General features: G+C 57.5%; 1 protein-coding gene across 12 annotated transcripts in view; it reads right to left on the reverse strand.

The window, feature by feature from the left end:
* Positions 1–268: 268 nt before the first annotated feature.
* The window catches only part of Myrf (myelin regulatory factor), a 31,969-nt gene continuing 7,280 nt past the window's right edge, over positions 269–24,957 (reverse strand). Inside the window, exons 2-27 of one of the 12 annotated variants that reach the window (XM_015987340.3) lie at positions 20,107–20,194; positions 19,739–20,002; positions 16,885–16,946; positions 15,811–16,090; positions 14,759–15,009; positions 14,553–14,676; positions 12,751–12,946; positions 11,462–11,538; positions 11,177–11,287; positions 10,731–10,821; positions 10,163–10,363; positions 9,839–9,950; positions 9,277–9,386; positions 8,494–8,654; positions 8,341–8,413; positions 7,988–8,076; positions 7,633–7,701; positions 7,167–7,247; positions 6,899–6,984; positions 6,632–6,805; positions 6,154–6,405; positions 4,460–4,547; positions 4,182–4,256; positions 3,848–3,953; positions 2,723–2,797; positions 269–2,581 (exon numbers count right to left, since the gene is read on the reverse strand). In XM_015987340.3, coding sequence (XP_015842826.1) covers positions 2,501–2,581; positions 2,723–2,797; positions 3,848–3,953; positions 4,182–4,256; positions 4,460–4,547; positions 6,154–6,405; positions 6,632–6,805; positions 6,899–6,984; positions 7,167–7,247; positions 7,633–7,701; positions 7,988–8,076; positions 8,341–8,413; positions 8,494–8,654; positions 9,277–9,386; positions 9,839–9,950; positions 10,163–10,363; positions 10,731–10,821; positions 11,177–11,287; positions 11,462–11,538; positions 12,751–12,946; positions 14,553–14,676; positions 14,759–15,009; positions 15,811–16,090; positions 16,885–16,946; positions 19,739–20,002; positions 20,107–20,194 — 3,377 coding nt within the window. In that variant the 3' untranslated portion in view covers positions 269–2,500. Of the gene's footprint in view, positions 2,582–2,722; positions 2,798–3,847; positions 3,954–4,181; positions 4,257–4,459; positions 4,563–6,153; positions 6,406–6,631; positions 6,806–6,898; positions 6,988–7,166; positions 7,248–7,632; positions 7,702–7,987; positions 8,077–8,340; positions 8,414–8,493; positions 8,655–9,276; positions 9,387–9,838; positions 9,951–10,162; positions 10,364–10,730; positions 10,822–11,176; positions 11,288–11,461; positions 11,539–12,750; positions 12,947–14,552; positions 14,677–14,758; positions 15,010–15,810; positions 16,091–16,621; positions 16,771–16,884; positions 16,947–19,738; positions 20,003–20,106; positions 20,195–24,957 lie in introns of those variants that run through there. The other 11 variants (XM_042260728.2, XM_015987339.3, XM_042260727.2 and 8 more) reach the window with 11 other exon arrangements.

Raw genomic sequence — 24,957 nt, forward strand, 5'->3', positions numbered from 1 at the left:
TGGTCCTCTAGGCTCAACCTGTTCCCTTAGCTAGATTCTTTCTAGGTGGGCAGTGGCAGGTTCGTGGAGAAGGTTTGCTGGAGGTATATGTGGCCAGCCCAACCCTCAAATCCAAGAATGAGGGGCATGAAGATCTGGAATGGCTCTCGGGCCCTCTGGTGTGGGGGCCAGGATATTCTCGGCCCCTCAGAAACTAGATCCTAGCCAGCTTGGCCTGAGACGGCTCCCCTCCCATCAGAACAATCTCAAGAAGACGCCAGGAGGCAAGTTCAGATACAAAGCAGTATTTATACATTTATTTATATATGTATATTTACTTCAGAAGAAAAGGACAGTTTCGGGGACAGGAAGCAAGTAGGCCCAGTGGCTTCCCTCTGCGTTCCTCAGAGTCAGTGAGTACATGATAAATAGGAGTCAGAGCTCAGGGAGAAGATGGGGAGTTAACGGCAAGGGAGACACTAGGAACACACAGGCCACTAAGGGGTCAATCATGGGCAGGGGTCTGTCCTGGGGGCCAATATACAGCTTAAAGCAAGGGGAGATTAGCCCAGTGGCTATAGGAACACACCAGAAGGGAGAGGAACGGGGGACCAGCCAGGCTGTCAGCTTCCAACCTGTGGCCCTTTTACCTCCCCCTAAGCCCTTTTATTCTTGGGGCTTAAGGCAACTTTGGTCCAAGGTTGACCCCCTCAAGCAGCTTGGAGCCCACGTTTGGCCCCAACTCACACTGAGGACTGCTCCCCAGGTATGCGAACAGGCAGCTGCCAATGGGCCTAGGCTGGCTGTGTCCAGATGGACTCCAGGGGTAGTGGAGGGTCACTTTCCAGTTACAGACTGAGGGGCCACAGTCCAAGAACACGTCCCCTCTGGTGAGGGAGCTCCAGCATGCTACTAAAAGCCGGAGGGCTGGACAGTCTTAGGCACTGCAGGAAGAACTACCCTGTGGGAGGGCAGAACAAAGTGGTTTAAGGCAGGCATGGCCCATTGGGGGGACCATGATTCCTATGGCAGAACGAAGGAGTGGAGCCAAGTCGGGGAGAAAGCTTGGGGGCAAGGTAGCCCTGCTGTTTCCCTATCCTGAGGATAAGTGCTTTGAGATCATGGCAGGACCCACCGTGGTTCATAGGCTCCTCAGACTCAGCTCCCCTATAGAAAGGCCTCCCGTTTAGAGCTGAGAATGGGAGGTTGGAAAAGGCAAAGCCAGGTGTCCCCAGGGTCAGAATACCACAAGGTACGAGCCGTTCCCCTCCCACTGCTGACCCCATGGCATGTGGCTGAACGACTGCAGCACTCTTTCCAGGAGCTGCACGTGACCTCAGAATGCTGCAGGTGCTGCTAAGAAATGCTGAAGCTGTCACTTGAGTACAATCTTTTAACCCAAACCCACCACTCCTCTCTCGGGGGTGGGAGAGGCGGAGATGGGGCCCACCGAGCATGGATCCAAGCCTGGAGAGAGGAACTTTGATCTGGAGGGGACCAGGGTCTTCCTGTCTGCTAGTGTCCCTCCAAGCTGAGGCCCACTCAGCTTTCCAGCTCCTTCCTACTCCTTGCCGCCCTGGTTTAAGTGCATTTAGTAATTACATCATTAATAAAAGTTATCTGCATCCACCTTCCAGCGGAAACCAGCCTCCTGCTTGCAGGGATTCCCGCTCCTCTGCTCAGAGAATGATCGTGTTACTAACTCCATCATGAGCTTGGGCAACTCCCAGGAACACAGATCTTGGGAGCTCACAAGGGGACCTCTCCTTCTAGGATACTCCAAGTTCGGGGGTCCAAGGCTTACCTGACCTATTGGCCCCACTGTGAGGGTCTGTGAGGGTGGCTCCATCCGGCACCAGTAGACTTAAGGCGCAAGGGCAGCTTCTCCAGCCATCCAGGGCTGGCCCTGACTGCCTCAGGGATTCTTAAGAGCTAATCTCTCCCGGGGAGAATTCTCCTGAACCAACCACATTAAAGCTTAGAAATCCAGGTCTAGTGTAACAGTCAAACCCCAGAAGGTCTACTACCAAGCTGTCCCTCCTGGGAACAGCATAAAGGGTGAGAGTTATCAGCTCTCCATGGACTCATGGGGTCCAGCTAGGTGTTACAGGTCTGGGTCCAACCCCCACAGGCCTTCTCTCCACCACAGCTCATAAGGAAAGGCAAGGAGAGTGGGAGGGAGTGGACCAGTCGGGGCCGTAGCTTCCCCGTGCCTACAGGGCCCTGCACCCAGCCCTCCAGCAACCATATCTAGACAGCCATGAATTGGTCCTGTGCTGCCCCAAGGAGGTGGCCAGAAGGAGGGCCCAGGATGCTGGTCACTCTAGCCCCCTCTGTGCTGTGTGAGGGTGACCAGCTTGCCCAGCAGCTCCAGTGTGAAGATTTCCAGTCTCCCCAGTCAAGGGGAGGCAGGGAAGAGCAGAAAGCTGGCCTGCAGCCGGCTCCAGTGTAACACATTGGCATCCAGTGTTGAGGGCCCAGGGGAACCGATCCCAGCTGTGGCACCGCCTCGGGAGACAGCTCAGTCACACAGGCGGTAGAAATGGAAGTAGTAGTCTGTGGCCGGCTGGATGCCGGCCTCTGAGCTGCAGTTGGCCTGACCCTGTGCGGAAGGGATGTGAGGATGGGGGAGGTGGTTGCCCCAAGCCCCACCATGCTTCCCAAAGCCCTCATTCTTCTCCCAAGCCCCACACGGCATAGACGCGCCCTCTGCCTCTGTGGGCAGAAGGGCCTGTGTGCTCACCAGCAATGCCACCCGGAAGTGGTATGTGAATTCACGGAAGGACAGGATGGTCACTGGCCACCGATGAGAGGTGCCCTCGAGAGAGAAGGAAGAGAAAGGTCAGGGCAGCCTTGTCCTAACCATCACCCTTCTCACCATGGCTATTACAGCCCAGGGTGAGCATATTCCACTTAGAGCAGGGGCAGCCACCCTCCACGTCCTGCCTTTCCCAGCCCTGGCCTCCCTTTGTCTTGTAGCTCCTTGTGCGCTAGGCTTGTGCAAGTATCTCATTAACCCTGCCCACAACTGCTAACATCTGCATCTCAGACAGGAAACCGTCACTTGCCTCCCTCAAGATGCACATATGGCAGAGCTGGGTTCGACCCCAGGTCTTTGTGACTATCTATCACAGTATGGCATGGGGACCATGAACAGCTTACTTGTCTTACCTAAGGCTTTGACTTGGCCTGTGTTGTATGGGTTTAAGCCAGAGCCCCACTGCTAAAAGTGACTCATGGGCTGTCCCTCTGCTCTTAAGTGTCCCTCTTTGTAAGGCCATGGATCTCCTCTCCTCCCTTGGGACCCTCATCTACTCCCTCCTCAGCTCAAGGTATTTTATGCATGTCTTCTCTCCCTCCCTGGAGAACAGGTTCTTGGAAGCTCAGGAAAGGAGACAAGAGAGGCCTGAACAGATACTTGTTGAATAAACACAACTGAGCAAACATCGCCATGAGCTGGGCTGCAACAGGACCTCAAGGAAGCCTTCTACCTTGAGCCCAGGGCTCTTCTAACATTGTCTGTCAATCACTGCCTTGCCCTGAGTCTGAGGGCTGTGGACTCCACACTTGCCTCCCAGGGGGTGTGGGGGGGGAGCTCAGCTCTGCCTGCAGTGGGCACTACATGCTCATCCCAGATCAGTCCCTATAAGCTCTCCTCCCTTGGCCACTGTCACAGGAGATGGAGATGCCCAACAGAATGGATGAATGAAGACCGAGACGCATGGCCCCGTCCCCCAGACACAGGAGCCCAGCTGGGTGTGTTCCAGTAGACACCCTAGCACTCTGCTTTCCATCATCTGGTGATCACTACCCAGAGAAGAGGAAGGTCTGAGCCCTGACCAGTGCACAGCTTCCTCCCTGCCCCTACCTGGGTGTCCTGATGGGGGTGGAGCCTCTGCAAAAAGCCCCCCTCCTCACAGGGCTCCTCCTTTGACGTCAGGCTACACAGCACCACGGACACAGGGGCAGAGGAACTAGGGAGTAAGTGGGTTAATGCAATGGGGTCCCCATCTCCCACACAGCCAGTCCCACCCACCATCCCGTGTCGTCCCAGTGAGGCAGGGGCGTATAACCCCTCGGCAGCCCTTCCCCAGGCAGCCTGGGCCCCCCGGGTAGGAAACATAGGGACCACTCAGCTTTGACTTTTCCGAGGTTCTGGAGGCTTCCTCATGGTTCCCTCCCTCCCCTACACCAGCACTCACTTCATCTGCAGGGTCAGGCTGAGGTGCAGGGGCGTGCTGCTGCTGACAGGGATGTGGTAGGTGAAGTTTCCAAGCCTACAGGGGCAAAGATGGTACCTCAGCAAGGCCACTTCGCCAGCCTCCCCTCTCTCTTCCTCAGCCTCCTTCTGTACGGAAGCCCTGCCCAAACTTGTGGGAAAAGTTCCTCCCCAAGGGGCCACGATCTGAGCATCCAAACTCCTTAGACTCATGGCACCTGAGGGGCCCTCTTAGGAGTGGCCAGAGGGAGCCCAGCCTACCTGCAGGCATCCTCTGGCACACAATACTGGGAAGTAATAGGCATGGAATTCTCCAGCAGCTGGATGGAGGTCAGGGATGGCACTGGGTCTGTAAGAAGAGAGGCTGTTGGGCAGTGAGGGAGGGGACAGGGTAGAATTATAAATGACAGTCACTGGGACTTCCACTCACACCTCAGTGAGAGCAGGAAGTCTTCTTCCCAGGCCCTCACAACAGGATCACGCCACACCCTTTTCCCAGCTGCTCTAGAACCAGCTCGTTCCTATGAGCCCGAGGTCTGCCTCCTTCATAGAACCAAGTCACCCAGAAGCAGATAGAGGTCTCTCCTGGACCAGCAATGTACAGGAACGCATTCTCAGGCCTCTGCTCCTGGCCACACACATTTCTTCACAGCCCGGGGTTCAGCAGGGGCCACCCTGGCAGCCAGAAACCAGCCATGGAAGGGCAGGAGAGCCGTACACAACTGGGGCTGCCTCCAGCATGGGGTCCTCGTTGAGCAAACCCACTTCTGAGGAGTCACAAGCAGCGGGGAGTGGAGGATGTGTGTGCATTTCAATGTCTCGGGCTTGCTGCTGCCTAGTCCTCTACCCCAGAAGTGGGAAGCTGCGGTCACTGGCCTCTGAACATCTGCTTGACCTGGTACATTTTCCGTTCTTTGAGGCCTACACCCAAGGTCTCTAGCAGCACCCACAACACCCTGTGAAGCCACCTGATACAGACACAATGGCTTTCCTCACAGGCAACCCCCAGATGTCTTTCAAGGATGGCTCAATGTCACCTCCTTAGGGAAGCCTTCTCTGGTTGCTTCCCTCCTTGGTCGCCCTAGACTAAGCTCCCTCCCTACTCCTGGGGACCCATCACTTTGAGGTGTCTTCACCTCTGCACACTCAGGCAGAGCCATGCGTGTCTCGAGCATCATATCTGTCTTGAGCGTCCATGGAGCGGAGGTGAGCTCCCTACCCTTGGGGTTGCCCACCACTTTGAACATCTGTCTCTGCACAGCCCACAGTGTCTAGGTGTCTGTTTGCTAAGCCACAAAGTCAAAGTGAGGAAGCCCACATCTCAGTGTAGAGACTCTGGTTAAGGCTACCGGGAGCCCAGAGAATACACACAAGTCAGCCTGAAAGAACACTTTGGTGCTAAAGAGTTCTACCTTGGTTAAAACCAAAGATTTGAGGCCGAGGTCCTAGTACCTCATCCTCTCCACCCTGGCATAGAGACAGAGTGAACATGATCTGGAATTTGGCAAAGTGGAGACATAATTTTAGCTGGCCTGATGATGGGCTATATGACCCTTCACCTAAGTCTCCAGTTCCTCATTGGAACCATGGCAACAGTGCCTTCCTCTTTTTGTCCGAGACAGGGTCTCTCATTAGCTGGGACTTCATCAAATAGGCTAGGCTAGCTGTCCAGCGGGGTTCAGGGATCTGCCAGTCTCTGCCTCCATCTTGCTATCCCTGGAATTACGAGTGTGTGCCGCCACACCGGGTATGTTCTAGGGATCGAACTTTGGACTTTATGCGTTCAAAGCAAGTACTTTGCCTCCTGGGCCATCGTTCCATCCAAGTTGTGAGGACTAAACGACATGATCTGCATGAGGCTTCTGGCCTGATCCCTAGTGTCTGCTGACTGACAGTTCTGTGCCCAGGCAGCCTTGTGGCTGGGCCGGCTATGAAGAGTTGAGAGGGGCAAGTACCTAGCTGGCCCTGGGTCTGAGCAAGTTGGGCAGGGCTTGGGCTGGGTTGAGGGGCTCCTCTGCGGGCACGACTGTGGAGACCGAAGCTGGGGATGTTCTTGCCCTTGCCCTGCCCCCCAGGAAAGGGGACCACAGGACTGGCTAGAGGGTCCAGGCTTTTGGAGTGCTTGGAATAGCCGATGCCATTAGCCGAAATGCCCCAGGATTTGGCTCTGATGTTGGTGACTGGCAGCGGGGCCATCTGGCTGGGGCCTATAGACAGAAGCAAAGATAAGCTGAGAAAAGGAGAACCAGCTGCCTCTTGTTCTGGGCTTCTGTGAACCCTCTTGTGTTTCCTGGTTCCCTTGGGGGCCATGACCCCTCCCCCAACCTCCAATCCAGGAATCCCTCCCACTTTCCCTCTGGAGCCTTTTTCTCTGGATGCAAATAAGACCAAACACCCCTGCCCACCCTGGTCCTGCCCCTAAAACATCCATACCTGAGTGATTGGGGCTGGGGCTGGGGCTGGGGCTTGGAGCAGGGGTAGCCATGGGGCCAAGGCTAGGATCTGTAACAGGACTGGAGGTGGGAATGGAGCAGCAGACGACAGGGCAGGACTGGCTGGAGCATAGGTCCAAGGTGCGGAGAGCTGGACCTGAGGCTGAATTGGTAACTGAGGAAGCCAGAAGCTCTATGAGCTGGAGGAGGACACTGGAGCCCCACACCCAGCCACCTGCCCCACCTCATCATCCCTCCAGACACGCACCCAGCAGCAAAGAGGGCTGTGTGCTTGGCATGCCGGTGGTCATAGAGGACTGTCGGAGCTGTGTGGTCCCAAAGCTCTGGCTGGACCTGCTAACAAAGGGCAGGCTGGGCTCAGAGGCACAGGGAGAGCCCGAGGTCAGGGGGTAGGAGGGCTGGGAGTCCCAGAGAAGCAGGGGCGGGCAGGAGGTGGTGGAGAGGGAAGGTGGAGCAGAAGCAGGAAGGAGGTAGCAGGAGCCAGAGGAGGGAGGGGTGCTTGGTCGGACACATACCATGGGCACATGGCCTCACTCCCCCCAGGATGCTGGGGCCGGAGCAGGGCCAGGAGACAGGAAGTGGACACGGCAAGAGAGCTAAGAGACAATGGAGAGACCAGGAGGGGGACAGGCAAAGGGGAGGAGAGAGAAAAGGCACAGTCAGAGGTAGCCCCAGGAGCTAGGGCGTGACAGTGACAGACAGAGCCCAAGGTCCTGCTCCGGCCCTCCTTCCCGGCACTCCTTCTTCCTCCAAGTGTTCTCCAGATGGACTGACTACCTGAAGGAGTACTGAGCAGGCCAGAGAGAACCTGCAGAGAGCGCCCACTAAACAGGAGACCTCCCCTCCCACCCCAACAGGCTCTGGCAGACTATAAGCCTAAGGCTGGACCCCGTTAGAGAGAGATGCCTCTGACCCAGGCCACCCTCCATTCGTCCCACCTGGCCAGAGAGCTTAGCAGCGGCCCGATCTCTAGGGACATACCCATCAGCATCCACCAGGTCCTCTTCGGAGCGCAGGCTCAGCACATACAGTGTGGACATGGACACCACGCTGGGAGCCACAGAAAAGGGTCACTGTCCGAACGCAAGCCACCACCCAACACTGTCTCTCTATGGCAGACTCTGCGGTCTTCCCAGGGGATGTCTGCAAATAGCCCTTCCCAGACCCCGGGGGAGGAGACAGACTGGGCACCCCACCTTCCCCAACCCCAGCTGCCTGATTCCCAGTCCGTGGTCCTCCCCAGCTCCAGGGCCCCGGATCCAGGCACATCTGACCCACTGGGGTAGACAGCTCTGCTCTCTCCTGCAGCCTCCCCAGAACCTGAGAGACAAGTCACCTGAAGGCCATGACCACCACCAGAGCAATGATAGTTCCCTGCAGGAAGCGCTGACTGATGCAGGCCTGGTCTGGGACCACTGGTGATGACTGGCGACCAAGAGGAGAGAACACAGCAGAAGATGGGTAGACTTAGGAGCCCCCCTTCCTGGTCCGGTCTCCCCACCACCACCACTCTCCACAGTCAAAGGGAAAGGAAGCAGGAAGGGCCAGAAGGGCCTCAAGGTCAAGAGCGGAGAGGGCAGGGGCTAGAGCTGGAGTCGATGGAGTTGGAATGGTGCCAGCTGGAAGGGGGAGGCCGTGGAGATAAGGACGCCCTGGCCCTATGAGCCTCCCAATCCTGCACAGCCTCACCTTACTGGCCACCTTAGGGGGCCTCTTCTTGTGGGGGACGCTGCCTGCCCGGCTAAACTGGCTCCCTGCATGGCTGCAGTAAGAGGACAAGGGGTCAGGATGCTTCCCAGAAGGGGGTCTCTCCTGACCCCCAACCTCACCCGGTGCCCCTACCTGAAAGCGCCAGAGCTGCCAGTCGACTTGAGGCTGTCAAGGCGACGCAGTTTGGCCAGCTTGTGGCTCCAGCGCTCCAGCTCATCAATGCGGGTCTCCAGGTTGTCTGTCAGTTTGCATAACTCCTTCACAGCCCCCACATTCTCCATGAAGATTCGCTCCTGCCGCGGGCAACAACAGCCCTGAGGACACCAGCAGCAGCCCAAGAAGTGCCCAAGCTGTGGGCTGGACGGGGGCAGGAGCAGAATCGCCCCTCTCCACGGCCAACAGAGGCCCTAGGAATATCCCTGCCTGGAGGTGGCCTCGGCTCCAGCCAAGTCCTGGTTCACACAGCATGTCTTTTGTCCCCTGCCTGGGCTGAATATCTACCTGACCAGCCTTGCCTCTCTCAAGTCAGAGCTCCAGCCCTTGGATCTGCTCCCTCAGGCAGGTAAAATGTGTCATCTGTCTGTTTCTGCACACAAGGTTCATGACACGAAGTGCAAATATTCCCTTCAGAATAAACCATACCTTCGAGTCTTGAGACAACTACGTGACACACTGAGCTATCCTCTTTTAACTGATGGGGGCCGGGGGAGCGCAACCTCAGTGGGTTGCGCTGTACCAGACAGCCTCCAGTGGTCAACTTGTCCTTCCATCTTGAATACTGGCCCCCTTCTTGTGCGGTGGGGAGGGACTCTGGAGGTACTAGGAGGAAAGTTCTTCTTCCTCCCTCTGCCAGCCAGTGCCCCCAGCTGGCTAGCCCCTCTGTCCCAGAGCTTCATCCAGTCCCCCATAACCGACCTTGTTTACTACCAGGAAGTTCTCTATGGTTTTCCCGTTGGCAAAGACTACATCTCCTGTGTCCTTCACAGCCTCAGGCAAGATCTCCTTCACTTCCTGTGCGATGACACCTGGGGACAAGCCAAGGGTGTGTTGTGTGACTGGGGGTCCTGCCCTTAGCTGCTCGTAGCTTTCTGGAGAAGTACCTGAGAGCTGAGTTTTGAGGAACCCTGGAGCAGGGGCTCCCTTGGACAATTGTTCACAGCCTAGAAGTTCCCAGGCTCAGGATGTGAGATTTATGGGGAAGGTAGGATCCTAGCGGTGTCTTAGGGGGAGGAGGTGAGGTTCTGAGAGGATGCAAAGTCTCTGAATGCTGTGTGACAAAGATTTCAGGCCAGGTGACGCTTAGGATGATGGTTCCAGGGGCAGGGATCCAAAGACTTGGGAGGCATGATATTCCAGTAGCAGAGGGGTCAATATTTCAGAGGGTGGGACTCCAAAGATCAATGCAGGGGGCTCTGGGAACAGGCTCCAAGAGACAGGACAGACTGGTCAGGACTTGAGGACACAGGTGCATCTCTACCTGTCTCTGGGGCAGTGGCCTCAATGCCTGCGCTGGCAGCGAACTCGGGCTTGTATCTGTAGTGCACCAGCCGCATCCTCGAGATCCGCTTCAGCTGCTCAGTGGTGTCCACCTGCCAGGGGATAGAGCCCATGCTGAACCCTCCTCCCTTCCTCCAGAGCAGGCCTCAGGGACAGCTGGATGGCAGCCTGTGGGCTGCAGTGTGGAAGGGAGACTCTGGTACAGGGGTACAGAGTCAGCCTCCCCACCCCTACCCTGGCATCCTTCCCACTGGTCCTCCTCACCACCCACAGCACTGCCCCTCACCTATGGCCTCAGCCCTACCTCCTGGACATGCTCCTTGGCCCGCAAATCTGAAGGGTGCATGAGAGATCCCATGACCTTGACATTGCCATGCACAACCAGGGCCTCATCTGGCCGGTCTGTGTTGATGCCCACACGGCCATGGTGGAAGACGGTGTCTGGCAGCTGTGCCCGTTGCCACAGAACGTCACTGTCACTCTCAAACTGGCCTGGGTTAGAGGCCTACGGCAAGTTGGATCTGGATCAGTCTTGGAGTTAGGGGGAACTTCGGGGCCCTGAGAAAAGGGGAGACCCCAGGAACACCCTTCCTAGTCAAGCCTCCTTGCCCCACCATGGTCAATCAACTGCCCTGTCCATTGTGACAGCATTGAGTCACTTGTGGGACCCAGGAGACTACTAGGTGTGAGCCACCTTCGTGTTTTACAGTGAAAAAGACCCGGCGGCCTAGATAGGGTCACAAAGCCCAAGGGCACACAACCAGTGCCCAACAAGAGCTGAACATCAACCCAACCCCATCCCATAGTATTTCCTTGATGCCATGTCTTCCAGCTCAAGGGAGGTCTTGCCCCTGGCGGGAGATGACTCTCACCCGCACAATGATGCGCTCTGAGATCTGGGCTGCCAGTGTGTAGTTCTGGTTCTGTGCATGTGCCTGGAGGGCCACCACCAGCATGAAATACCTGGGATACACCGGGGACTCAGTAACACTCAGGGGTGCCTGGGCACATAGCCTCACTCTGTCATCACACCCCAGGAGGTGGAGTTATCCCAGGATCCCAGAAGAGAAACAGGAGCCTCCACTAGGGGGCAAAATTCCTCTCTGGGTCCACCACTAGGAGCCCTAGAACTGTTTTTGAACTCAAACATCCGTCTTCTGAGCCTGAGTCCCGAAATCTGCCAAATATTTTGAACCTCAGGTTCCTCCTCTGAGAAACAGGCCGTCGTGAACCCTGTCCCTGGCTTGCTCCATGGAGGCCCCTATGTGACGCGCTGCTCGGAAGGGAGAGGCGCACGTGGCCAGGCCGGCTTGCTCACCTCTGGTCAGGGTTGGGCTTGCCCTTCTTCCGCATGTTGTTGGCGGTGGTCTCGCTGAAATGCAGCCGCCCCACGGTCACCTTTGTGACCTGCTCAGGGGGAAGGTTGACCCTGCAGAGGATGAGCAGATAATGCCCAGGGGGCAGAAAAGGAGGCTGCCAGGAGCCCTGCAGCAGAGCGACCGCAGGCGAAGAACACGGTGCGTCGTGCCTGCCCGTCTCCCCGGCCAGGTCTAAGATGGGCCCTTCCAGGCACCCCCCCCACCCCACGGGGCTGGACACTCACGTGACGGGGTTGAAGGGCCTCTTGCTTCTGTCCGACTGTGACTGCTCAATATTGATAGACTGGTTCAGGGCCTCTAGCTGGAAAGGAACGGGCCCAGGGCACCTCAGGACAAGGTCCCCGTCCTGGCCTTTTCCTCCTTCCTCCCCTCGCCCTGGTCTGCAGCGGAATTCTGCCTCCACTTCACTTCCTCACAAACTCAGGGGCCTCTCCATCCACACGCCACACTCCCAAGCCATTTCGATGACACACGGAGCCTTCACGTCAGCTCACAGTTCATTCCTTCCCCTACTTCCATATGGTAATGTGTGGTCACCTCCACGATGCCAACATGTCACCACCGAGTCATCTGACTCCCTAACTTCTCCGTGCACACCCATGTGTTTCCCAGTTAGTCTTATGACCCATACCCATACCTGCACACTCTTCTCACCTGCAGCCGCCCCCCCACACACACACACCGCATCTCAGTCACTCTCACATACCCATAGCCTCTCAGAAACAGTGGCTGAACCATGGCCAACACGCCAGGCCCAGCCTGTGACAGAATCAGACACACCTTGTCTTGTCCCCAGGGAGCTCATGGGCTCCAGGAGTCGTGCTATGGAACCCCTCAGTCACAAAGGGCCTCGGGGGAGGTTTCCCAGAGGGGCAACAGGATGGCGTCTGCCAAGAGGAATGGGATGGGACTGGGATGGGACTTCAGGAGGGCATCTCACGGGGTGCAAGTGTGGGACCCGGCACACACGGGGATGGATTTCTGAGGCCCTTGTGGACACAGCTTAGAAGACAGTGGGAAGACTCTGGAGTCCTGGGAAGGAAGGGGTACACTGCAACCACATGTGCCATGGGGATTGGGGCCAGAGTAGAAGCTGACTGGATATTCAGACATGGGATGGAGATGGCTCAAGCCAAAGGAGGGGGGGGGGGTAAGGGCTACTCCAGAGCCTCCAAATAGAGCCAAGTGTACGACAAGCTGAGCTTAGGAGGGTCCCTAGATATCAGGCTTGAGTAGCCGGGACCCTGAGGTGGAACAGGGGAGAGGGACAAGTGGCAGGAGAGCCGAGGCATCCGTTAGAGGGCCAGGGGATGGGTCTTGGCTTGGAGGTGAAGCCTTGAGGTCTGGGGTGGGGAGGAAGGCAAGGCCTAAGGGAGATGGTGAGGTCCGAGCAGCCCCACATCTGCACCAGAAGAGGCGGAGGTGGAGGGCAGCCATGAGATACAGCTGTGGGGGATCCCCTCATCCCTGGTGGCCCTGCTGCTCCCCCTTCCCAGCCAGACCCCAAACCTGCCTTCACTCCGTGCAGCTTCAGGTAGAAGCAGTCCAGAGGCTTGAGCCCCTCTGGCGTCTTCACATACTTGGGCTCACCCAGCATGCCGATGTACACCGTCACCTGGAAGTGGTTCTTCTTCTGGCACACAAAAGCGTCGTCACCCACCGAAAAGTTGAAGCCCTTGTCGGCGTCCACCCGGTAGGTGAGCATAGGCCTAGAGGCGGGGAGGGGGACGGGGGGCAAGACTCACCAGTAGTCCCCCAAGCCACACATGGAATAGTGCTTCCCCCTACAGGCCCTGTTCCAACACCATTACTTATCCTGTGTCCTCCAAGATCCCTCAAACCACCAAGGAGTCCAGTCCCATTCTCGCCTGGAAACTAAAGCCCCCCAAAAGGAGCTGCACAGGTTTTTTGTTACGTGCCCGGGGTCACCCACTGTTCTATGCTGGGATGAAGGAAGCAAGCCAAGGCTCTAAAGGCCCACCAGAAGTGAGGGGACACTAGAGGAAGGCCTTGGCCACCCTTCAGCACACTTAACCATTTCCCACACATTGCCCTGAAACCCCCTCCCTTGTGGGAGATGGGATGAGAGGGGCTGCATCTGCAGAGCTTCACTGTGTCTGACAGCTGGTTGCCATGGAAACGGTGGAACCAGGAGCCAGCTCTGCCTTGGGCCCACCCTGACCCACCCTGGCCCACCCCCTTGCTCAAGGCCCCCGGTGCCCTCATTCTGACTCCCACAAGGAGGGGAGTACTTCTGGTTTCTGACCTCCCCCTCAGGAACAACTGAAACTTGCCATCTGTGGCCGAGACAGTGTCTGGAGCCTTTAGGGCACCTCCAGGGCAGTAAAGAGAGCACTTATTGACTTAGGACTTGACTCTTCCTCCCCTGAAGTACCCCGCTGGACACCCACAGAAAGCTGGACGGGGAGAATGCCTCTCCACTCATGAGCAAGTTCCAAGGGAGGGCCTGGTCTCACCCATCTGTCTGACCTAAGAAAATACCAGAAAGTACCTGGGCCACACTGGGGACCTCTGCTGCTAGCTCTCTGGCCTTGGGGCCTAGATGGGGAGATAGCAAAGTGCCTAAGGAGTATGGAAATGTGAACAGAGGGATTTCTCTCCAGGCCATAGGGACCGGACCCCATTAACACCATCTAGATCACTTCAGTGGCCATCACAACTGGGCATCGCACCCCACCCAGCCCTGGGAGCTACAGGATAGAAATCCCACAGCTCAGGACGCTCACTCTGGGAAGCTTGTCTCAGCCACTGTCCTGACAGGAGGGCCCCAATCATTTTGCCCCTGCGGGGCGTCATCCTCTGACGCACCCACTGGCCTTTGAGGGGAGGAAGGAGGGTGGTCCCCACTGGGCTCTTGGCCTGGGGCCTGGGAAGCTAGATCCGTTTGGTGTTGAGGAAGAAACAGGAACGCCCTGGGCAGCCGCACCCCCAGCCTCCCCTTCCCCTCCTCTCTCTGCAAGGAGGGGGCGGCTGTAAGGGCCCAGCTTCTGCGAAGCCTCCTGCTGCTACCTTCCGGGAATGTGGGAGGAGAGCCTGGAGGAGGGGCCAGGAGGCCTGCCTCCGCCCACTTTTCCTGACTTGGCTCCCATGGCCCCTCCCTGGTAGATACCACCACCTTTAGAGGGACCTGGGCTGATCAGAGGCCCTGGGCCTGATTCTTCCCTGAGCTCGTCGGCTTTTCTGTCAAATGGGATTCTCTTAATACCCCGAGCACTCGCAGGCCCTGACTTAGGACCTCAGTGGGGTCCTAAGCTGTGCCAAGACCAGGTGGCTTAGGTGGCGCGGGTCACTCACAGCTCCTTGTAGTTGGCGTCATACAGGGTTGCCCACTTGTTCTGCTGATGCGGCTGCCACTTGATGGACTGGTAATTGGGGTCCAGGTAGGAGCCACTGAGGCTATCACTGTCCTGCAGGAGGCCTGATGGGAGGGAACGCTAGGTCGGATCCAAGCCCAGGGCTCCCTCTCCCCAGCTGCAACCAAGGGCCAGTCAGTCACCTACCTGGGGAGGGTGCACCTGGTGGGTGCCAAGGTGGAGTCTGGACTCGGGCAATGCTGAGGGGCAAGGAGCTGGTGCCGGGTGAGAGTGGGCCCTGGGGAGGCCACGGTGGGGATGGTGCCCTGGCGGGGTGCGGGGGCAGGGCCGTCACAGTCCCAGGTTCCTGCTTGATCATTCCGTTCAACATTTGGGCATTGAGGGTGTTGGGGGGCGATTCGGAGTGCTTCCTCTTCTTGGAGGGGTGTGGAGGGAGCCTGGGAAGCAAAGGTGGATGCCATGGGGGCCGGCTCTCCCTCCCTGAGCCTTCTCCTGTGCAGTGCCCACCGCTCTCCCCTAGGCACCATTTCAGCAGGCAATGCCCAGCCAGGAAGACACTTCCTACAGGAAGCCCTCAGGTGCCTTCTCAGTGCCCTAGCCTGCCACTCAGCGCTCCCATTCTCTGTCTTTGCTACCGTCTTACCCCTACCCTGATGGAATCCAGGAGGGCAGGGGTGGGTGTCACACAGAGCGCCCTACATTCGTCACTCTCAGAAACCTGAGGATAAGCGGGGGCGGGGGGGGGGGCTCGCCTTTAATCCCAGCACTCAGGAGGCAGAGGCAGGGGGATCTCTGTGAGTTCGACGCCAGCCTGGTCTGCAGAGCAAGATCCAGGACAGGCTCCAAAACTACACAGAGAAACCCTGTCTCGAAAAAACCAATAAAATGAAAGAAAAGAAACCTGAGGATTTCAGTAAGTGGGCAAAAAGGCATTGGGGTCTGGATTAAGAATTCAGTTCTAGTTTCAAGTCTTGGCTCTGCCTTTTCCTAGTCCACGACCTGGGAAAACTATTTTCTTTTCTTAGAACCTCAGTTTACCCATCTGTGAATGGGGTAGCTGTCACTAATCAGCTATGGCGGTAGGCCCTCTAGGCATCGCTCCTGTAGGGCCTCTGTTTTTCCCTAGGGTAGCCCTGTCTCCCCTGCTCTCGATGCCCTGGCTCCCACCCCACCTTCCTGGCACCCCACCTTCCTGTCGCCCCACCTTCCTGCCAAGGAGGCTCTAAGCAAGCCCTTACTCAGCTCCGTGCTGCTGCAGCAGCTGGTGTAGCACCTGAGTCTGCTGGGTGTGGTGGAGTTCGGGGGGCACCAGACCCGGCCCCATGGCGGCATAGGGGGGTACAGGGGGCTCAGCCTTCATGTAGAGGTCCCGCTGGATGACAGGGTAGTGGGGTGGGGGTGGCGGGGGTGGCGGGGGGCCTGGCAAGTGGGCTGGAGGCGGGGGCGGGTGCTCCAGCCGGGAAGGAACTCCCACGTGGCACAGAGTCTCCGGGGTGATGGTGCGCAGAAGATGGGGGTCTGAGAAAGAGAGGGGAACAGGAGTCAGAGACCCGCCTCACCCATCCTCCCTAGGCACGACCTCCTGCTTCCGTGCCCTCCCGAGCCAGGCCAGAGGCTGGGTGGGGAGACTGGAAAGCCAGCTACTAGAGCCTGGACAGAGAAGTCAGACTCTGTGCAGGGGAGGCGCCCCATCCTAGCCAGCTCTCTCCCCTAGGCTGTCCAGGCCAAGCCCCTCTGGAGATCCCCAGGCTCTAACTCCTTTGAAGCCCGAAGAAAGAGTCCCCGGGAGACCCCAGCCCAGTCCCCGACCCAGCCTCCTCCCTCCCGTTCCAGGGGCCAGCACCCCCACCCCCCCAGCCTGAGGGGGCTGCAGCTCCCTTTGTTCCCCAGGAAGCATTCCAGGGATGTTTTGGTAGGATAAACAGAACTCTTGACCCCTCTTCAGTCTGCCCACGATCATTCTACTCTTGGCCACATGGGGGCCCACTGTGCCCCTCAGCGCCCTGGAAAGGTGGGCCCGGCAGGCGCCTTCCTCAGCGGTCCACTTACCGCCAAAGGGCGCGTCCATGATGGCGCAGGGGGCCAGACGGTGGCATCACCGGCGGGGACACTTGCTCTGAGGCAGGACCAGGCTCCCCACCCGCCCATGGGCGAACAATAGCCAGCGCCGAGGAGTATTTGACCAGCGATAATCTGGCCCGTTGGGCAGCCGCTGGCCCCCTCCCTCCCTCCTCCCTCTTTCCTTGATAAGGCCGCACCAACCACTTGCCCCAACCCAGAGGGGGGAGGGCGGCGCTGCCCGCTGGACTCACCGTTCACCTGCTGAGGGGAGTAGGCCTCAGAGCCTGAGTCTGGGGGCGAGTCTGGCAGTGTGCTGCAGGGGGCCGGAGGAGGGAGACTGTTGGGCCAGCAGTTGAACCCCCCAGACCCGACAAACCCTCAAGCCTGGCAGCTCCTCTGGTGGGCAGGGTTGCCAAGATCCCCCGCCCCCCATCTTCGCCAGAGACTGAGGCCATTGAGATCTCCTCACAGATACCCCAGGGTATCTCTGCTCAACTATCCTAAAGGCCTGGAAGGATCCATGGCTTAATTGTGGGTGAAGGACTTTGGGATCCTGCCCCGGATCTCCAAACCTAATAATGGTCATCTGTGGCTCAGTGGCCAGGTCTCTCTCTGATGGTGGTACAGGGATTGAAGGATCCCCCTCCTCTGAACGAGGGGACCAGCCTCCACCTCCCTTCAGCACCCACTGAAGCCTCCAGCTTCCTGGAAATCCTTGGACCTGGGGGCCGGGTCTAAGGTGGTTCAGTGGGTCACCAGGAGTTGCCTTGCCATAGGCAGGTGTGAGCCGGGGTGTGAACTGGGCAGGGAGCCAGCTCTTCTGGGCCTAGGCTTTTTTTTTTTTTTTTTTTTTTTTTTTTTTTTCCTTGCAAGTTTTATTTTATCAGTGGTTCAGGCAAAAGAACAAACTCAAGCCCAGAGGTCAACATGTCCTGTGCAAACCATGTACTCGCCCAGAGAGAGGGAGACTGCGGCTGCCCAGGGATCCGACTTTGCTTTTAGTCATCTCTTAACCCCACATCTGGAGAGACTCCCCTCCACCATGCTCAGGGACCACCAGAAAGGCTTCAGGGTCTGACTGTAGAGTCTTACTGCATCCCTGGACATCCCATGCCTGCTTCCCACCCCCCACCCCCACTTGTGGAGGCCTCATTACATCTCTGAAATCAGTTCAAGAATAAAGATCCTGAATCTGATGCAGTCATGTACCCCAAGTTACTCAGGAGGCTTGAGAACAGAGAATCACAAGTTCAAGGCCTGCCAGGGCTACAGAATTAGTTTAAGGCCAACTTGGACAACTTAGAGAGACCCTGTCTCAAAAAGTGAAAGAGGGGGCCCAGGATGTAGCTCAGTGGTTGAGCACTTGCCTAGCATGCATGAAGAGCTCCTGAGTTCGAAACCAAGAACCTCAAATAAAAAAAGTGGACCCCAAAACAACGGTCCTAAGGATAACATGGGACAGTAGCAGCCCGTGTGCTGACCCAGCTCTGTCCCAAGTCCACCTCCCATCTGGCCCCTGTTCCTCCTAACAGTGTCTCTCCCGCCCTCTGGTCCCTGACATCAAATGTCCCGGCTCACATGAGCCTGTGTTCTTTCATAGTCTCACTTGTTATTTCCTGTTTGGTGGTGTGTTCTTTCATTTTCACAGTGCTGGAGAGGGAATCCAGGACCTTTGCACATGCCAGAGAGTACTCTACCACTGGGCAGCGCCCTCAGCCCTGTGGAATATCGATGCCTCCCTCACCACCCACTATGGGGCACATGTCTGTCTTGTTTATTGCTTTGAACAAAGCCTAGACCAGGATGCCATGTGACTCTGAACCAGCTCTGCGGGGGCCACCTAGAGCTGGTTCGGGAGGGGGGGGAGGCCGAGGAGCTCACTTGGGCCTGCTAAACCCTAGCTCGCTCCCCTCCACGTCAGGCAGCTTAGACTTAGAGGCATCCTCAAGCAACCAAGGTTTGTCCCTGGCACTGGGTGCCTGGCCTCCACTACAGTCACCCTAAGCCAGGTCCTCAGGAGTCTCTGTTGACCATGTGTCAAATATATCGACCCAGTACTTCCTCCTTCCTCTCTGCTTTCCTCCACTTAGTTTCCACCATGAATGTGGGGCTCATGCAGAGGCCATGGGTCACCAAGCCCAGAAGCTGACGAATGGGAGGAGGACTGGGCTGGTGCCAGGCTGCTGGGCACTGCATCCTCTATGCCCCTGTAGTCTTCTACCTAAAGACAAGGCCTCTGCCCTGCCTCACTGCGGTCTGTGGAGAGCCTGGTGGACATGTCCCCTTGAGCATGCTCTGGAGCAGAGGTTCTCAATTTGTGGGTCATGACCCCTGAGGGGGGGTGTCAAATGACCCTCTCACAGGAGTCACAGATCAGATATTCTGCATATCAGATATTTACATTACAATTCATAACAGTAACAAAATCACAGTTGTGAAGTAGCAATGAAAATAATTTTAGGGTTGGGGGTCACCACAACATGAGGAACTGTATTAAAGGGTCGCAGCATTAGGAAGGTTGAGAACCACAAGGTCTGGAGGCTGGCTGGGCCATAGCTGCAGGTGGTCAAAGCCAGGCACAGGGTCAGACCTGGGTCAGGACATCAGTGCAGTCAGTCACAGAGAGAAGGGGAAGGCTGGCAAGGCCAAGTTCCCCTCAGGATGTAACTGATCTTGGCTCCACAAGGTAAGAGGCCACTCACTGGTAACTCTCGGGGACACAGAAAATGTCAGCTAAATGCTCCATAGGTAGATGGGGCGTGGGAGCGTGCTTGGGTGTCCTGTGGGTGAGCATACGCATGTTTGGGTTCCTGTGAGTGTTGACTGGGGTCCTGGGTCTTTCCAATTGTGTTCCAACATTGCTTTGAGATTTTTCTAGCACTAGCATCCATCCTCAGTGTTCTCACTGAGTGTGGCTGTTCATGGCCTCAGAAAAAAGCACATACGTCTCCTAATACCCTGGTGTCACCCCTATTGGAACCCACCCATAGGGAGCCTGTTACTTAAACCCTACCCACTGTGAGTTCACAGGCCAACATCGGCCACTGTGACAGTGGCCGCTGCGCCCCTGTGTCCTGTCCCCACCCACTCCCTGCCCCCACTCACCCTGGGGCATAGGGAGGCTTGGGCTCTGCCTTGATGGGAGGCCCAGAGCCCCCCAGGTAGGGCTTGGGGGCGGTGCCCATGCCGTTGTTGTTGTTGCAGTTGAGTGGGGTGCCGTAGGTCGGGGGTGGGAGGGGGCCATGGCGCCCGGGGGATGGTCCACTCCCAGGGGGGCTCAGATGGTGGAGCCCGCTGGAGCCAGGAATGGCTGGTGGCCCGTGGGGGAAGGAGGCTGTGCTGGCTGGTGCAGAGATGTCAGGGAAGCAGCTGTGGGAAGGGAGGAGGCTCAGCCCCCAGGGCCCCAGGCCTGAGGGGAAGTGCCGTCCCCTCCCGCAGGGAACTGCCCAGAGGTCTCAGCTGAGGTGACTCACAGATCAGAGGCATCCTCCTTGCCAATGTACTCCTCCAGGATACTGGTGTCTATATTGGAGGGCTCCAGGGCACCGCTGATGTCATGGCCTGAAAAGCAGAGGCAGCTGGATTGGAGACAGCTCGCTGAAGACCCTAGGCCTAGGGCCCACCAGTCCTCCTCAGACTAGGCCCTCTGAAACATACCACCCGGCTACTCTCTATGCACGGTCTTTCACTGTCCACCCCTGAGGCCCCTCCAAAAATAATGCCTGCCCACAACCCTTAAGGATTTCCCAGGAGATCAACAGCCCAATGTGTAGGGTTGGGGACATAGAAGTCACTCTTGTCCTTCCACATCCTTTCTCTGGCTCTATGACAGGACCATCTCCCTCCCTCTCATCTAAACCTCTATCTTACAGAGGGCTCTGAGGAGCAAGCCAGACCCTATCACCCCAGTGGCTCAGACCGAGCATGATTTTCCTGCCCCGTACTTCCAGGAGACCCAGCCTTGAGCATGTGGAGGCATGAGCATGTCTGGCTGGGCAAAACACACATCCTGGGGCCCAGGAACTCAAGGACCCACGGCACCCCAGACCCCAGCTTCAGGGAGAGTTGGAGACCAAGATCAGCAGTGCCATCGAGGCCCGTCTCTGGTGGCTAGGCCCACTACCTCGACATTGGAAGTGGGGAGCACAGCCCGAGTCTCCAGAGGAGACAGGATGAGAGGCACAGTCTGTCCTGGCCACACTCAGGGAGGGACAGTGGCCAGGGCTCTGCTCCTCTACCCTCCACCCGCTTGCCTGCCTGCTCTCCTCCCCTGGCCTCGGCCCTACAAAGGAGAAGGACAAAGACATGCAGTCCAGAGCTCCTGGGCATGGCAAGGAGGGAGAGGGGGTGGAGATGGCCTTTCCTCTCCCAGGGTCACCTTGTGGGGCGAGGAGGGGGGCAGCCAAAGGGAGGAGCGATAAGGGGGCTGACGTGAGAGATGCGTCAACCTCGATAACAGTGGACACCCCACCCACACCGAAGATTCGGGCTGGCCGGCTCCCCTGAGGCAGGAACGACCCTCTAGAGCAGTGGTTCTCAACCTGTGGGTTGCAAACCGAGGGGCCTGAATGACCCTTTCACAGGGGCTGCCTATCAGATATTTACACTATGATTCATAACAGCAGAAAAATTACAGTTATGAAGCAGCAACAAAAAGACTTCATGGTCGGGGGGTCACCACAACATGAGGAGCTGTATTAAAGGGTCGCAGCATTAGGAAGGTCACCACAACATGAGGAGCTGTATTAAAGGGTCGCAGCGTTAGGAAGGTTGAGAACCACTGCTCTGGAGCCTCACATCCTGGGTTGGCATCTTGAGTTCCTCCTCTGGGGAGTCCTGGGAACAGGGCTCAGGCTGCTCAGGACAAACCCCCACCCAACTCAGCCTGCTGTGTGACCTAAAGGAGGTCATGCTCTCTCTGGGCCTTGGTAGCCTTAGGAAGATGGGGAGTGAACAGCTGTTTCTTGGAGCTGGTGTGGTAACTGTAGAGCTGTAACGATACGGCTCAAAAAGTGCAGTATACACAGTGGGAGCCCTGCAAATGGCCCGGGGGGGGGCTGTCTTCACCTCCTGAACCCAGCACCCTAGGGTCTCTGAGCCCCCAGCCCAGGCCCCTCCCTGGCCCCAGCAGGCATTTGAAGAATGCTGAGCCCCGCTTAGGTGATTAATGAATTAATGAGCATGAGTGGTTAAGCCTTCCTAGGAGTCACACGCTGCCGCCTGCGACAGGCCAGGGCCTCTTGCTGACCCCCCACCCAGACTCCCCCCGGCTGTGAACAGAGGGCACCCACCCACCATGCATAGCTAGTGCTGACCATGCCCTGTGGGGCTGCACACGGCCAGGCTGTCCTGCCCAAGTCCCAACTCCACCTCACTCATTTCTGGTAGCCACGGCTCCCAATCACTGAGTGCCTACTGTGTGCCACGTTCATCACCGAGTTTACTAGAGCTGAGGCGTCCTGCCAGCTTCACAGGTACGGTGTCACTAAATCCTAGCAACCCCTCGGAACAACAAGGGAGGTGGCACTGTTGGTCACGGCAGCTCATTATGAAGTGCCCAGTGGTCCTGAACTCACACTGTGCTGACCACAATGAGGGAGGCTCACCCTCTCTGGTCCGGCACTATTCACGTGCTTACACACTGCATTTTACCCCCAGTCACTCCCATGAACTTGGTGTTACTACCTCCGTCTCCATTGTTCAGAAAAGTCACCCCTCACCCCCAACGCCGCCGCACGGCAAAAATGAGCCACTCTGACCCCAGGGAGAAAGGTGTAGCTGATGTTTTTGTGTCTTCTCCCAGCCTGGTCCCTGCCCCACAGCACTGCTGCTGACAGATCTCTGAAGGAGGGAGGAGAGCCTAGAGCCCCACCCCCCTCTGCCCCAGCTGCTGAAGCTGCAGGTTTTTGAGACTGAACTTGGCACCTTGGGTGAATGATGGGCTGACGCGGTCATGGGCTGCTGTTTATAACCATCCTAGCCCCTCCTCCTGGGCCCCTCCTCCCCTGGCCAGGAGCACTCCTAATCGCCCCTAATCCTCCCGTCCACCTCCCCCAGGGGGATGGGGGCCTCAGGCCCAGGCATCCTGGGAGACCCTAACAAGAACCAGATGTGGCTAGGGGAGGAGGGACCCTCTCGTGCCAGGGTCCGGGAGGACCGAGGTGGGAGGAGGAGGCTGATGGCAGAGTGAGGTGGGTCTTGGGCTCTGGAGGGGGAGAAGCTGAGGCTTCCTGAGGCATGCAGGATCCCCCTACTTCCTTCTCCCTACAAGCCTTGTCTTCTCCCCACATTGCCCAGACACCATGCAAGGGTCCCAGTCTAGCTAGTAATCAACAGATCTCTATTGGCATAGAGGCTTGTGGAAGCCCGGGGGTCTTGAGGCTGGAACAGGGCCCCCCAAGGCCCCACGTCCAGAAAGTGGTACCCCAATGTCACCCAGTCAGTATCCATCCTCCTCCTCCTCAAAACCTGCCAACAAATTCGCCCAGCAAATGATAAACCCAGAACCCCTCGGCTGTCCAAAGCCTGGCACTGGCTGCCTTCCTCTTGCCCCTCAGCCTCCTCCTCTGTGCCACTCTCTAGAGCCCAGCTTCTGCTTCCTTCATGCCAGAGACAAACACATCACCCACAGGCCTTTGCGTATGCTGTTGTCTCCACCAGAGAAAGCCAACTCCCGCTCCTTTGTAGGTTTTTATTGTCCAAAATCCCAGCCCAAGTGGCCTCCGCGACTCTTCCTGTTGCCCCTCTTCTCCTTTCGTGTCAGGCTGCCTACCTGCTCCCCCAGCTGGCTCACACCGCCCTGGAGAAGGGGAGTGAGCGCCCACAATCTGACTTCCACATTCCAAAGAACATCTCTCCCATGAGGTCGCTGCCCTCCATGGTACAGGGGAAGAGACTGAGGCCGAGAGTGAGTATCTTGCCTATAGTTCCAGGGCAGGAACTAGGCTATGGCTCCTGTGTGTCTCTGCAAGGTAAGAATCCCAGTATACAGCCGGGCGGTGGTGATGCTTGCCTTTAATGCCAACACTTGGCAGGTAGATCTCTGTGAGTTCAAGGCTAGCCTGGTCTATAGAGCTAGTTCCAGGACAGCCAGGACTACACAGAGAAACCCTGTCTCGAAAAACCAAATTCCCCTTCCCCCTAAAAAGGATTCCCAGTATACAGCAGGCAAGACTAATAGCCACAGAATGAATGAATGAACCAGATGATGAGCCAGGGACCTTGGACAGGCCATGTAGGACCCGGAGGCCAGGGTTAGACCCGGCCTCTCCATGTCCCACATTGTCCTGCAGAGCCTCCACACCAATTAGGCCCTTTATTACCTGCTTGAAACAAGAGCCAGACCCAGATGCCATTTCTTCCCAGGCAGCCCAGGGTCCAGGCTGTGGGAAAACAGCCTTTCTCCTTTTCTCCTCCTCCTTTTAAGACTACTCATCTAGGCACAAGGGAACCAGAACACCCAAGCCAGGTGCAGGAGGCGAGCAGGCAGGGGCCCAGGTGGTCCCTCCACCCTGGACCCTCCCTGTCCCCCTTCTCAGGCCTCCCCCCCCACCAGCTGTGGCTGCTGGCTGAGTCTTGGCCATTGTCCTGGGGGGTGGGGAGGGTGGGGACACAACACAGTGGGAGTCTTGTGCCCTGCCTACCCCCTCCCCTGCCCCGTCAATGGAACACTTGTCAATTCATGCCTCAAACATGGCGGAAATCCCGTCAGCCACGTGGCCATGGGCAGGGTGGGCTGATCTGAACTCAGGGTAGCCAGGGCACCAGGGCTCAAGACTGAGTGTCAACCTCAGGTGTCTGAATCTGAGGATACCCTGACTCCAGCAGTGGCTCTGGTCAGATGCTTCCTACCTTGGTATCCTTGTGGTTCTCTGAGGGGCCTGGCTACCAGCGTGGGCCTCAGCTCAACTGCAGAGTGACTTCCTGAGCCCTCTGAGCCTCTGCATCCTTCTCCACCAAGTGTACATGGGTGGTCAGGCACCCCAGAAAGCTGTCCTTCAGTCAACATAGCCGCTCTGCTCCTCACTTTCAAGTGTCCCTACTCTGTTCCTGCCCTCCTGCCTCTGACTATGTAGTTCAGCTTTACTGGTGCCTTTGAACTTTCCCGTACCTTTGGGCTTCTGAGAGCCCCTAAGGCCCTCCAGGTATGTGACCAGTACTACACTGCTTCTCCAGCACACCCCAGTAGGGGTGCCTTCTGTGCCTTCCTCCCAGCCTGCCCAGGCAGTCGCTCCCCAGCCACCTAGCCGCAGAGGACCCCCGTGCCATGGCCCGTCTCCCAGTGTGAACTGAGCTACAAGCTCCAATCAGTCCACACAGAGGCA

The sequence above is a fragment of the Peromyscus maniculatus genome, chromosome 1 (genome assembly GCF_049852395.1).
Source record: "Peromyscus maniculatus bairdii isolate BWxNUB_F1_BW_parent chromosome 1, HU_Pman_BW_mat_3.1, whole genome shotgun sequence".
Lineage (NCBI taxonomy): Eukaryota > Metazoa > Chordata > Mammalia > Rodentia > Cricetidae > Peromyscus > Peromyscus maniculatus.